At 40.8% G+C, this 14981-nt stretch overlaps 1 protein-coding gene across 3 annotated transcripts in view; it reads left to right on the top strand.

Annotated features, from left to right (window-relative positions):
• The window catches only part of STX8 (syntaxin 8), a 230323-nt gene that overhangs the window by 44779 nt on the left and 170563 nt on the right, over positions 1-14981 (top strand). For all 3 annotated transcript variants that reach the window (XM_036341589.1, XM_036341587.1, XM_036341590.1), the window contains exon 6: positions 11526-11618. In XM_036341589.1, the coding sequence (XP_036197482.1) occupies positions 11526-11618 (93 nt within the window). The remainder of the gene's footprint in view (positions 1-11525; positions 11619-14981) is intronic.

Here is a 14981-nt window from a genome sequence, read left to right as displayed (position 1 = left end):
GAAGGAGTCTGGCTTCTTTATTGAAGCATAATTATTTTAAGATTCATCCACATTGTTGTATGGGTCAGTATTTCATTCTTTTGTATTGCAGAATAGTATTACATGGCTTGAATTAACCACAATCTTTGTGTCCATTCACATGTTGATGAGTATTTTGGTATTACAAATAAAATTGCAATTGAACGTTCATATGCAAGTCTTTGTATAGACATAAATTTTCATTTTCTTAGGTAAATCCCTGCTAGAGGAATGACTGGTCAATGTAGGTGTATGTTTAACTGTTAAAGAAATTATCACACTAGTTTTGAAAGTGTCTGTACTATATTACATCATCATCAAAAGATGTATGTCTCCTATTTGTGTTATTTTTTTAAAATATATTTTTATTGGTTTCAGAGAGGAAGAGAGAGGGAGAGAGAGATAGAAACATCAATGATGAGAGAGTATTATTGATTGGCTGCCTCCTGCATGCCTCATACTGGAGATCGAGCCCACAACCAGAGTATGTGCCCTGACCGGGAATCGAACCATGATCTCCTGGTTTATAGGTCGATGCTCAACCACTGAGCCACGCCAGCTGGGTGTTCTATTTGTTTTAGATCCTCAGCAAACGTGGTACAGTCAGTCTTTTTCATTTTAGACATTTTAATAATCTGTGTTGCATTTCATTGTGGTTCTAATATGTATCGCCCTAATGATTACAGTAAAACCTTGATATAACAGACTAATTTGGGCGAGGGGGTGTCCGTTAAAACTAAAAGTCCGTTATATGATAAAGCAGGTTTTCTGAATGCATATGTTAAAAAATTGACAAATTAATTATCTTACCTGCTTTTACTTACGTAGACAGGTTTGTGTAATTAAAATGTATGAAAAGTTTAATTTCATAGAAAAGTTTTCTATGTATTACTGTAATTTTAAATTTATACCGAATAAGTCTAGTTAATGTGTGCATTCACCAGTCACCAGGAGTAAACAAACGCACACGGCTAGGGCGTGACTCAGTGCATATGGGAACATCAGCGGGCAGCGTTAAAACCGCTGCAGAAGGTCATGCCATGTGACAACAGAATCTAGCTTCAGGTGGTGTGATCACGTGCTAATCATTGGCCAAATATTGTTTACCAGCGGTAACTCTTAGATTTAAATATGTAGACTATAATTGAAGATATATAATATTTATTTATGTTGGTGAAATTACTACAGTGCTTTTCCCAACATACAGCCTGTTCACTAAAATTTGTTAAAAGTAACAAGGTAGGTTAAATGCAAACTAACAAAAAAACCCAACGACACCTAGGCATATCATTTTCAAACTACAGAAAATCAAAGATAAAGAAAAAATTTAGTGCTGATGAAAAAAATACACCCAATAGATCAATGGAACAGAATAGACAGCCCAGAAATAAATCCATGCAAATATAGTCAACTGATCTTTGACAGAGGACCAAAGGTAATACAATGAAGTCTTCTCAACAAATTGTGATGGATTTGATTGTTGAGTGTTGAACCAGCCTTACATACCTAGGATAAATCCAACTTGCTGTGGTTATAACATTTGAGGAATGTTACAGTTTCTTCCTTAAATGTGTGGTAGGCTTCAACAGCGAACCCACTTGTTGCTTTCTATGTGGGGTGGTTGTTAATTGTTAATTCAGTTTCTTTAGATAAAAGCCTATTCAGATTGTCTGTTTCTTCTTGTGTGAGTTTTGGCAGTTTGTATCTTTCAAGAAATTGGTCCATTTCATCTGGGTTATCACATTTGGTGGCATAAAGTTGTTCATGATATTTTTTATTATTCTTTTAATGTTCATGAGATCTGTAGTAATGTTTCCTTTTTCAGTTCTGTTATTAATTTGTGTCCTCTCCTTTTTTCTTAGTTAATCTGGTTAGAGGCTTATTGATTTTTTTTTTAATCTTTTCAAAGAACTAGCATTAGTTTTTTGAATTCCTGTTTTCAGTCTCATTGATTTCTGTTCTAATTCTTATTTCTTTTCTTTTGCTTACTTTGGATTTTAATTTGTTCTTTTTCTCGTTTCTAAAGGTGAAGTTTATGTTACTGAACACAGATCTTTCTTCTTTTCTAAAGGGTGTCCCAAAATTCACGCAAGAAGTAATTTTGATAGAAAACACAGGTTTTTTAATTAAAAATTGTAAATTTTTTATTGATTCATAAAGTATACAGTACAGGGTTATGTACGGAATAGGATATCGGGTAAATGGCCTCCACGGCTTTGCTGGCTTTGTTATTGCCTGAGCAGCCGCATTTTTTGAAGAAGAATGGTCCGATGATGCCTCCAGCCCCAAATCCGCACCAAACAGTGACACGTTGTGTTTCTCAACAATCACTCGTGGATTTTCTGAACCCCAAATGCGACAATTTTGTCGATTAACCAAGCCATCAAGATGAAAATGAACCTCATCGAAATTCAGCCACATTTATGCAAAACGGTCATGGAAAATTTCAACAAAAGAGTGCGTATGTGCCAGCAAAGCTGTAGAGGCCATTTACCCAATATGCTACTCCATACATAACCCTATACTGTATGCTTTATGAATCAATAAAAAATTTACAATTTTTACTAATAAACCTGTGTTTTCTATCAAAATTACTTCTTGCGTGAATTTTGGGACACCCTTTACTACCTCAGTGCTATAAATTTTCCTCTATACACTGCTTTTGCTGCATCCCATAAATTTTGATGTTGTTTTCATTTACATTAGTTCAAAATATTTAAAAATTTCTCTTGAGATTTTTTTTCTTTGACACAGGTGTTATTTAAAAGCGTATTGTTTAGCCCAGCTGGTGTGTCTCAGTGGTTGAGCATCCACCCACACATCAAGAGGGAACTGGTTTGATTCCCAGACAGGGCACATGCCCAGGTTGTGGGCTCAATCTTCAGTAGGGGGTGTGCAGGAGACAGCCAGTCAATGTTTCTCATTGATGTTTCTGATCTCTCTCCCTATCCCTTCTTCTCTCTCTTTCTAAAAATAATAATAATAATAATAATAATAATAATAATAAATCAAGCCCTAATCGGTTTGGCTCAGTGGATAGAGTGTTGGCCTGTGGACTGAAGGGTCCCAGGTTCGATTCCAGTCAAGGGTATGTAGCTGGGTTGCGGGCACATCCCCAGTGGGAGGTGTGCAGGAGGCGGCTGATCGATGTTTCTCTCTCATCGATGTTTCTAACTCTCTATCCCTCTCCCTTCCTCTCTGTAAAAAATCAATGAAATACATATTTTAAAAAAATCAATAAAAACATTTATAAAAAAATCTGTAAAAGTGTGTTGTTTAATCTCTGTATATTTTAGTATTTTCGATTTTTCTTTCTGTTATTAATTTCTAGCTTAATTTCATTTTAGTCTGAGAGCAAACATTGTATGATTTCTATTTTAAGTTTGTTAAGGTGCATTTTATGGCCCAGAATGTGGTCTGTCTTGGTGAATGTACCATATAAGCTTGAGAAGAATGTTATTCTGCTGTTTAATGAAGTAGTCTATAGATGTACATTATATCCAGTTGATTGATGGTGTTGAATTTATGTTTTTACTGATTTCCTGCCTGCTGGATCTTTCCATTTCTAACAGAGGTGTGTTGAGGTCTACCACTATGATAGTGGATTCATCTATTTCTCCTTGCAGTTCTATCACTCGTTACCTCATGCAGTAGTTAGATGCTCTGTTATTAGGCACTTACACATTAAGGATTATTTCTTTTTGGATAATTAACCTCCTTATAATTACATAAGGCCCCTCTTTATTCCCGATAACTTTATTTGCTTTGAGGTCAGCTCTGAAATAAAATAACTACTCCCGCTTTCTTTTGATTAGTGTTAGAAAGGTATATCTTTCTCCATTTATTTACTTTTAATCTGTATGTACTTTTAGGTTTAAAGTGGGGTTTTATTGTAGACAGGATATAGTTGGCTCCTCTGTTTTGATCCACTCTGATAGTCTCTGTTTTTCAGTTGGTATAGTTTCACTTCATTTCAATCTGGATGTCTTTTTTTCCTCCCTTGCTTTATAGAAATGGTAAGAGCAGACATCCTTGTCTTATTTCTAATATTAGAGGAGAAGTATTCATTTGGAAGCCAGGTACTGTGAATTTTTCTATCTATATATATAAAAGCCCAGCAACTGGAATGGTGGAACGACCAGTATGACAGGTGGCTGTGACGTGCACTACAGTAGCCAACCAGCCTGATCTGGGACCCAATCAGTCCCCCTCCCCCACCAAACCCAGTCCCCAATCGGCTCCCCCATCCTGATTGGGGGCAGGGCTGGCCAGCCAACCTCCTGCAGCCCCTCCCCCCCCACTGGCTTGGCCTGATCGGGTCCCCATCAGGGCGGGCCAGCCGGACCCCACCCATGCATAAATTCGTGTACTGGGCCCCTAGTGTGTGTGTGTGTGTGTGTGTGTGTGTGTGTGTGTATAGTTAATCCTCACCTGAGAATATTTTTTTTTAATTGATTTTTAGAGAAAGTAGAAGGAAGGGAAGGAGGAAGGAGGGATAAAGGCAGGGAGGAAGGGAGGGAAGGAGAAGTAGAGAGAGATTGGTTGCCTCCTGCACACTGCCTGACCAGGGCTTGGGATTGAACCTGCAACCCAGGTACATGCCCTGTGCCCCTTTGGTGTGCAGGCTGACTTTTCTAACCATTGAGAAGCACCAGCCAGGGCTGGTACTGGGTAGCTTTGTATTTCTAGAAATACTTTTGAGATTCTTCTCTGGGATGCTGTTATTTGGGTCTTGCTTTGTAATGTGGACCAGATCAGTGTGTGCTTTAGAGCAGGGGTCCGCAGACCATAACCTGTGGCCACATTCGGCCTGCTACCTGTTTTTGTAAACTAAAAATGTGTTTCACATTTCTCTGTGTTCAGAAAATAGTCAAAAGGGGAATATGTTGTGACTGAAAATTATATGAAATTCGAAGTTTTGTGTCCATAAATAAAGTCTCCTGGGAACACAGCCATGCTTATTCATTTTATCTATGGATGCGTTCCTGCTACAATTGCATAGTTTAGTAGTTGGTCTCGAGACAGTATGAACCACAAAGCCTAAGATATTTAATATCTGGCCCTTTATAGAAGATGTTTGCTGACGCCAGGCTAGCGGTCATTTACCCCACTACTGAGCCAAAAGCCTTCTGAGCACAGACACCCCTCGGGGACGTTGCGGGTTCTGTTCCAGCCCGCTGCAGCGGAGTGAGCGTCCCAACAAAGGGAGTCGTAATCTTCTTGCTGGTGGAGGGACTCGCCTTCACTTTGTAAAAAACACAACATCTGTGAAGTGCAATAAAGTGAGTACCATAAAACGAGGTCCGCCTGCACTCTGCCTAGTGAATTATGAGGTGACCTGGTCAGTGGGAATGGAACTGTGTCCAACCCTGTTTGCGCCCAGAGGCCCCTTTTGGGGGGTGCTTGCCCCAGCCTTGGTTAGTTTCCTCAGCTAAGTGCCCTGACCAGCACTCAGCTGAAGCCTCAAGATGGTCCCCGTGCGGACCCCCAGGCTTCTCTCGGCACACCTCTCTCCTCTCTGGTCCTGTGCCCCGAATACTCTCGCCACCCTGACCTGTTCTGATTCTTTTCAACTCAGGGCGATGGCCAGGCTCCACCTGAGTCCATCTGTCCCACCCCCACAGCCTGGCAGCTCTCCCAGGGCACTAATCTCGTTTGTTTCCCCTCTCTCAGGGATCACGTCCTTCAGTTCCTAATGTCTGTGTCTTGAAATGATTTTTTTGGGGGGGAGGAGGGGTATATTTTGCCTGTGGTTTTTTTGTGTGTGTGATTTCCCCCCAAGTTTCAGGCCAGAAGTAAATCTGGTCCCTGTCCGTTCATCTTGGCGAGAAGCAGAAGTCTAATTCTGTTGTGAGGATCTCCAGCGAACGAGACACGGTGTCTCCCTCGTATCTGCAGTTCCGCAGACCTCACCCATTGTCATGTTTGAAGCAAAGTGGAGAAATCTAGAGCAATGCAGCTGTACCCGAAGCACAGCCATTCATTAGCAGTGCCTCACTCTTCAGGATTCATGGCTCCTGAAAAGCTGGTCTTGTTAGATCACGCTAAGGAATTTTCTGGCATTGTGGCTTTGTGCCAGGAAAAGCTCTTTCCAGTTAGGTACAGTATCCCTGTCACCGAGAAGGTGCTACAGTCAGTGTGAGCAGATGCCACCTGCAAGTTTTTGTCAGTGAGTCCCTGTGACAGAGCATCCTTACTGCGATGCAGAGCCTTGGCGGTTTGTTGGAGGGTGGGGAGAGGAAGGAATGGACGAGAGTAGCAGCTCATACTGTAGGTCAGTTTGTTTTTCTGCGTTTACCTTTGTGTTTTGAAATGCTGGATCCCTCTCTGCTTTCCTAGCAGTTGATTTTCAAGGATAAACACAAAAATGGAAGTAAAAATTTAGATGAAGCCCTGTTAGCCTTTTCTCTGCCTCAAGACTCTTGGCAATGTGCTGAGGTTGCTATGGCTTTGTTTCATCACCAGGGCCTGCACCAGATAAAAATAAAGCACCACGAAGGGTCATTTCTAGCTTCCTTTGGCCCATACACTCTGTTAGCCTTTCTGTACTTTAGTTGACCCTTAGAAACACTCTGAAAATCATCCTAAAATAACAGTTTGTTGGCAGACCTTGGACTCGGCAACGGATGCCTTCCTCGACTAAGCTAGAAGCTAGGCCTTGTTACAGCCAGTCAGCCGGTCTCGGCTTCTGTGTTAGTCACGCTGTAATTTGAGGCACAAATGGACATTAAGCATGAGATGGAGGAGGTGATGACAGTACCTAGATCTCCTCAAAAATTCCCGAGATAGAACAAGGGAAGGTAACTTTGTGATTAATACAGACCCCTGTCTGAGTCGACGGCAGACCTTGGAGAAGGTATGAGGTATTGTTCTATCTTCACTCAGGAGGTCTTTGTTGATGGGGTTTCTTAACTGTTATTTTATAGGTGTCCTTTCTGGATTCTAGCAGAAAGCCGCATGTTTTTCTAGATTTCTGTGTTCTTAGGCCTGGTGGGAAGGTGGCTAGTCAGATTCCAGCAAGTCAGAGTAGCTTATCTTTAAACCCTTGCAATTCGTACTTTACAGACAACTTTCTTCCTTGTAACTATCACCTAGACCAGGAATCTTTCACTAAAATCTCACAATAAAATCATCTATTCTTAGATCTTGCTCTAAGAGTCTTTCCAATGCTGGGAAAATGATTAGCTTTATCCAGCTTGACCTAATCTTTTCCTCATTTGTTCCTTCCTTCTCCTTACTCAGGGAGAGCTCACTCTATATGTAAACATGAGAATTTCCATTGGTCCTCTCTGGGCACTGGGCAGTAAACCTCAATGACTTTTCTACTACCTGAACTTAGAAGGCTGTCTTGTATTGACCAGAAGCCCTTTCGTATGTCTAGTAGAGACTAAATTTCTTTCTTCTACAGACCTAGAGGTCTCTTTGGTTATTCTTGATTTCACATAATTTATTAAATACTTGCGCTGTGCCACCAGTTGGGCTCTGAACTGGGACAAAGACATAGGGAAAGAAGACACAGCCCAGCCCTAGGGGCCTTTGTCATGTGCTTAGTCAGGGGCCTGAGGCTGCAGCTCTTAGAACTGTCCCTTTGTTTTATTTACTTGTTAAAAAGTTGATAATTTTTTGCTGTGGAAAATTTCAAACATAAAAGTAGAAAGAGTAAGATAATGATTCCAGTCTACCCATTGTTTCGGCAATTACCAATTCATAGTCCATTGTGTTTCATCCATATGTCTACCCAACTACCTATTCCGTGGATTATTTTGAAGCAAATCTCAGGTATTTATTATATCATTTCATGGGTGAATATTCCAGAATATGTCTCTAACGTATGTTTTAAACAGAGAAGAACTGTTTTTTAAAAATATAATTACAACACCATTATCACCCTTAGCAAGTTCATAATAATTCCATAGTATAATCAAACATCGAGTGTTCAGATTTCCTTGATTGTCCCATGATGTTGGGTTTTGTTATTTTTAGGTTGTTCTTTTCATGATCTGAATATAGTCTGTATATTGCAACTAATTGATGTCCCTTTGGTTCCTTTAATAGATAGGTTCCTTTGCCAGCTCTCTCTCTTTTTTTTTTCTTTGCATTTTCTTGGTCGAAGAAACAGGGTCATTTGCCGTGTAGTTCCCGTCATCTAGATCTTGCTGTTTGTATGCCCATATATTAAAATATTCCTCTGTCCTGCATATCTTCTGTAAATTGGTAGTTAGATTTAGTGGCTTGATCAGAATCAAGTTTGTTATTTTTGGTAAGAGTACAGTAGGATGATTCTTTATTTTTAATCTGCAGCCACCAAATAGTCCTCCCACAATTACATGATATTTAGTTAGAAGATGGCTTTTCTGAATATCTAAAGATAGAAAATCGCCAAACACCTAATTATTCCAGAGGGATTTAAAAAAAATGATTGTATTCATTTTCTAGTCTGTCATTATAAATTAGTACAAATTTGGTGACTTAAAATTCAAACTTATTATTTTACAGTCCCGGAGGTCAGAAGTTCACTGTGGGTCTCTGGGCTGGGGCAGAGGTGTTGGCTTCCTTGATGGAGGCTCCCGAGGAGAGTGCATCTCCTTGCCTTTTCCAGCTGCTAGAGGCCGCCAACCCGTCTCGTCGTTCCCTGCTTCAGTCTTCAAAGCCAGCAGTTGCATCTCTCAGATCCTTCTTCATGTCTCCCTGTGACTGCAGCTAGAAGAGGTTTTTGTCTTAAGGACTCGTGATTACACTGGGTCCACCTGGACAATCCGAATAATCTCCCATTTCCAGTGCCTTAACCTTAATCACAACTGCAAAGTTCCTTTTGCCGAGTAAGCTCATATATTCCCAGGTTCCAGGGATTAGGAAATGGAAATCTTTAGGGGGCACATTATTTTACGTATCACAATGGTTACCCATTTTTAAAAAATTAATATCATTATAAAATCGAAGCATGATTAATAGACTGTTGTATGTTGCAAATGATCGATTGTGATGGAATGACTTGGGTTATGTGATAGGGTAGGGCAGATGACAGTAATGAGTTACTCAGTATGACGTCATAGTTTTGCATGGTGCTGCATGACTGTGTTTATATTTGTGTAAGCAGAAGTATTTTACTTGGTTCATTGTCTCTAAGATGACCGTAGCACCTCCCCTTGGAATTGCTGCTTTAGGATCTGGAGAAGCTTAGGTCATCAATATCATCATCACATATGCAGTGTTTCAGATCCCTGGACTGTCTGTGTCTTTGGATTCTGGAATGAAAATGTTTTTCTCTTAACCATAGTGGGGAGGTGCTCAGTTCTCACAGAAATGATTTCAGTGGAGCAGAATGTTTAGCCCTCTTTCTGTTTTGCATTAGGAAGAGAACCTTTAGGTAGTTAAACCATATCACGAGTCAAGGTTGAGAAAAAAGAGTGCAGAGTAGTTATTTTTCATTCATAATCTATGTCTCTACTAGATAAATCAACTTCATAACTTTAATGATTCTTTTTCTAATTGAAAACTGTAGAGGAATCGTCTTTCCTCTTTTAAAATTGTTTTACCTTTTAATTCATGTTGACTCTTGACCCTCAGTCCTGTATGTAGATTCTTTTTGGGATGCATTTGGAATTTTGCTATAATATTGGTCATCCTATAGCAGCACTAGGTTGATGATAGATTTATCTTGGAGGCCATCCAAGAGGTTGTTACTAAAGACCAAAAGGACCTCATTATAAAGAGATTTTGCTATAAAATGGTCCCTTAGAATGATCCCTGGAGAAAGCAGGTCATTTGTATAGTTTGAAAAATACGTAGTGTCAAAAAATGTCACTGAGGGGTCCTTACCTCACACCATTAGTTTAAATAAATTCCAGATGAATTAATGAGTTAAGCGCAATGGCTTAATTCCATAAAAAGACTAGGAAAAAATACAAGTCACTGTTAACGTGATCTTGCATAAGAAGACGGTTGTGATTTCAGCTTTTGAAGATATGCCTTTATGTGAACTAGTCATGAAAAGAACCCCGTCAACAAATGAAGCCACAATTGGCATGTTACCTCATCTGGCAGATTGCCTGGGTAGAAAGAGTCCTTAGATTCAGCCTCAGAATGTTCTTCCAAATGCACCTGAAAGCAAAGAGAATGGTTCTTACAAAGAGATTACTGAGACTGCAAAGAACAAACCAATATAAAATTTTAAAGAAAGTACTTTGAGTTCTTTTTTTCTTTAAATTTTCACAATCTAGAAAAGCAGTACATTTAAAAAAACAAAAATGCTATTTTTACTATTTATTGTTTTGTGTCCTGCATTTTTACACTTAATAACATATCAGGGATTTCTTTCAACATCAAAATATCCATGGACCATATCACTTTTAATGGCTCTGTAGTATTTTATTACATGGCTCTATATACATTTTTAAACAAATCATTGTGTTTGGGCATTTGGATAGTTTCCAGTTTTTCACTATTATAAATGTATCAGTGTGGGTCCAATTAGGAGAAAGAGGGTTGAAAGTTTAATATACAGAATTATTAACTATAACGGGACGTTAGAGTAACGATTTCAGAGAAGTCCCTGTGGTTTGCAGCCAGACAGTCTGCTAGAATCTGCCCTCTAGGATGCTAGGGATATTATTCCTGGGGAAGTGTCTAAGTGGAGGCACTCTGTTATGGAACTGCCCACGGAGGGGGGTGCCCTGCTGACCTTGGGTGCTGCTGGCCTCTGTGCGCTGGAGGACACTGGAGAAGCTGGAAGGCTGCGGGAACCCAGCGAGAGAGCGGGGTGCAGGCAGGAAGCAAACCTTTCCTCCTCTGATGTCTCTGTAGTCCCCTCTACTGACAAAGATGGCAAAAGGAAAGATATTTAAAGGACCCAGGTCCATTTTCACAGAGCGGTCAAAAGGGGGTCAGTTTGGAGCTGAGAGATAATACACTGGTAACTAGCACAGGAAGCGATGTGTCAAGGAATGTCATTGGATATACATCTTGCATGTTGTCTGATGCTTTCTTACATACATTTGTAGACGTAGAGCTGACAGATAAAAAGGTAGGCACGATTTGCTCTCCAGAAAGTTATGTGAGCTGTCCTCCCATGACGCGGTACATAGGAGCTTCTAGTTCTTCACACTTCGTTAACCCTGGGTATTCGCATTCTTTTTCATTTTCATTTCTTGTTTATATCCTTTGCCCATTTTAAAAATTGGAAGATTAATTCTTACTGATTTGCACATGCTCTTTATGTATTAGATATTCGAAAGTTTAAATGTTTATATAGTCAAATTTCATGCTCATTTCTAATATTTAAAATTTTAATTCATCTGGAAATCACTTTCATTTAAGGTATGAGGTAGGCACTTAATTTTTTTTTCTTCATTTTTTTCCAATAGTGTTAACTGTTTTCTCTCTCCTTTTCCTAGTGATTTAAAATGTTACTTTTATCATATATTGAGTTGTGTTATATGCCTGGGTATATTTCTGGACTTTAAATGGTTTCCTTCGGTTTTTAGTTAATTTTTTACTTTTTCTTTCAGAACAGGATGCAGGCCTCGATGCCCTTTCTTCTATCATAAGTCGCCAAAAACAAATGGGGCAGGAGATTGGGAATGAACTGGAGGAACAAAATGGTAAGAACATCTCTGAGATTGACCGCCTTTGCTATTTAGTATAAATACTGAAGGCTTGGATATTTGTTAAATGATTGTAATATTACAAAACATGTAATGTGGTTTACTATCAATGGATTATGATACTTAATGCAATTGAGGGTGGTTTGTGGCAGATTTAGATTGTAGTTACTATATACTGTGTAAAGAAGTTTGATAAAAAATTTCCAGTTCTCTGGAACTGCTTTTAAAAATACTTTGTTTTACGATCCATCTATTCTGAGAGCTTTCCTTCGTGCATCATGGAGTGAAGTTACTCAGTGCCTGGCACGCTGATGGGAGGCACAGGGGAGCTGCGGGGACAAGCACACTGTCCTCTGCGTGCCCAGTGGAGCTGGCTCCTCCTCCATCACAGATGCCAGCTGCAGGGCAAGAAAGTGCTTGAGGATCTTTATTCAGGGCTCGATGTGGTGAGTCTGTTTGAAGAGAGACTCATCTGCAGTCCACAAGCAGGCTGGCTTGGAAGCGACAGGGCTTTACCTGACAGGCTCCGGCGCTTGAGGTGTGAGCTGCGAGGCTCTGAGCCTGAGTGAGAGTTGAGCAGTGGGAATGGAGAGGAAAGGATGGGGCGGGGGACCGATGGCACTTTAACTGATGGACACGGTCAGTGCAGCTGGAGGGCCATGGTTGTGAGTGCAGATCATAAATCCAGTTTAGACATGTCCAGTTGGAGATGCCAGTAAGGGATCCGAGCCGGAGCATTGAGGAGACGGTGGGAGATACGGGGCCAGAGCTCATGAGAGGACGACGGAAGACGAGACGTGAGAGGCTTCAGCATGGGGTGATGTGTGAAAGCTGAGCCTCGTGAAGTTCTTACTACGGCCAAGCACTTTCATCTGTATTGTTTTATTTCATTAACACTGTGAAGGCAATGGTATCAGTTTGTTAGAGACAGAGCTCAGAGTGGCTGAGGGACTCCTAAACATGACATGACTTATACAGGATGGAACTGAAATTCCAAACAGGTCTTCTGATTCTCATGTGACTGCCTCTTCTACTTCACTAGCTCCCTCTCTGGGGAAGACAAAGTAGGGAGAGAAAAGTAAGAAGTAAGAGGTTGTGCGTTTGGCTGTTGGTGATAGTACTACGGAGGCTCATGATGGAATGGCTGTTTATTAAGCATACCATGTATGAGGAAGCCCCAGGAGCAGGCAGACGCTCGCTCTGGAGGGAGGGCTGTCCCTGTCAAAATTGTACAAGTAGTACTTTTCTGGATCTCTATGAAGAATGAGTTAATTTGTTCCCAAATAAATAATATATAAACAATCCCCATCTATAACCTATCGTAAGTAAATAGATGACTAAAGCAAATGAAAAGCTCTCCATCTTTACAGTCCTAATAGTGGTTTTTCGTAGTTTAAGCCCAGAGAGGAAGACAGTGTAGTCCTGCTGGGGTCCGGCCCCAGCAGGTCCAGGGGTCCCCAAAGGTGTGGACGGAGTTGGCGAAGAAGGAATGACATGGAGGCAGCGTTCAGTTGATCAGCAGCCTAGCCAGGATCTCCAGCCAGGATCTCCAGCCAAGTTCTGGTCTCGATCTCCAGAGAGGTTCTGCTTAGGATCTCCAGCCAGGGTCTGTGTCCATGTTCCCTCGCTAGGTTCTCCAGACAGGTTCTGTAGCCATGTTCCCTCGCTAGGTTCTCCAGCCAGGTTCTGTCCAGGTTCTCCAGCCAGGTTCAGTCACCAGGTTCTAGTCAGGTTCTCTTGCCCATTTCTGTAGTCAGGTTCAGTCCAGGAACTTTTGCCATGTTCTCTCCAGCGAAGTTCTTCTGTCTCTAGAGAACGTTCTGTGTAGGGTCTGTGCCTAGGTTCTGTCTCTCTTGGTTCCGTATTCTAAGTTCTGTGTTCTAAGTTCTGTCTCTTGCTGTCTTATTACGTCTGTATTTATACCAGTTGATTCAATCCTATCAATCTCTATTACAAAGGTTAGGGCGTTTCTTATCTCCATTGTTCATAGTTAAAGTGATTAATTACCCGCCTGGCACTTAGTTAAGAGGTTTTATTCCCTCCCTAACTTCAGGGGAAAATCCATACTTGGGGAAACAACCTTTCTCAGAGACCTTGGTTAAAACACATAGTGCCAAGAAGGTGAGCAAACATTTTAAGGACAGTATGCCATATATGCCAGGTCCTTTGAAACAGCAAGGATGGACCGGCTCCCGGCATAGTCCTTTTCCTGATAGTGTTCGTGTGAATGTGCTGATTCATGTGTTTGCATATGATGTAGTCACTGGCCCGTTCCTTCCGTGAAAGGTGGTATTGGTAAGAAAGTTAGCTCTGTAGAAAGTCTGCCTGTCATGTGTGTAATTGTTCTTTGTCCCAAGGAAATGCAGCATATGCAGTGGGTCAGACTAGAAGGGACACCACACTGGGGAAGCGTGCCATCCTATGACGTGCTTAGATAGGCCCCTGTGTAGTCATCTGTGGGTAGATGGTTAAGGATTGATGGTTCATTCTTGGGTGAGGTGACTTGCTGACTTCCCATACATTTTTCCCACAGAAGCAACCACGTCAGCATGTCCTTATCTAGTCTTTTCTCTAGTTCAATAGTTTTTGTACTTTGCTGCATGTTAGAATAATCTCTGCATCTCATATCTTTAATTAATTAATTTATTTATTATTTTTTTCAATTATAGTTGACATACAATAGTCTATTAGTTTCAGGAGGTCAAAAAGGGATTAGTTATTTATATAGCTTACAAAGGGACCACTCTGTGAGTCTAGTACCCATCTGATACCATACACAGTTATTTCAATATTATTGACTATATTCCCTATGTTGTACTTTACATTCCTGTGATTATTTTTATAGCTGGTAATTTTATATCTTAATCCCTTCCCCTTTTTTATCCTTAACTTATTAACACACCTGCAAAGTCCCTTTGCCATATAAGGTAACATTCACAGATTCCAGGGACCAGGATGAGGGTCTATATTATTCAGCCTACCACGTTCCCTTCCTAACCTTTCAACATGAAAATTCCACTGATGGGCTCTAGCATGCCTTTATCATGGTAGTTCACTGGTAAGCATAGGCGATCTCTGAGCATTTTGTGTCCTTCAGGGAGCATAGTAGTTATTTCGTGCTTCTTCCAAAGGACACACTGGTCCCCTTAGTCCCAGTACTGATGCTCTTGAGACAGTGGTCTTCCTTATCACCTTGGTTTCTTTCAGGAAGGGAAAGGCGCAAAGGTTGACAGAGAGAGATAAAGAGGATTGGCCAAATGTGGGATATTTGAACATCAAAAGGAGTGATGGGGACTGGCACACACTGGCAGAGACGGCTGAGACAGCTGTTTACCCACCAGAGCGGTGCCTCTCTGACTC

The sequence above is a fragment of the Myotis myotis genome, unplaced genomic scaffold (genome assembly GCF_014108235.1).
Source record: "Myotis myotis isolate mMyoMyo1 unplaced genomic scaffold, mMyoMyo1.p scaffold_m19_p_17, whole genome shotgun sequence".
Classification (NCBI taxonomy): Eukaryota; Metazoa; Chordata; class Mammalia; order Chiroptera; family Vespertilionidae; genus Myotis; species Myotis myotis.
The sequence above is the reverse complement of the archived record's forward strand: the minus strand, read 5'-3'. Positions and strand labels throughout refer to the sequence as shown.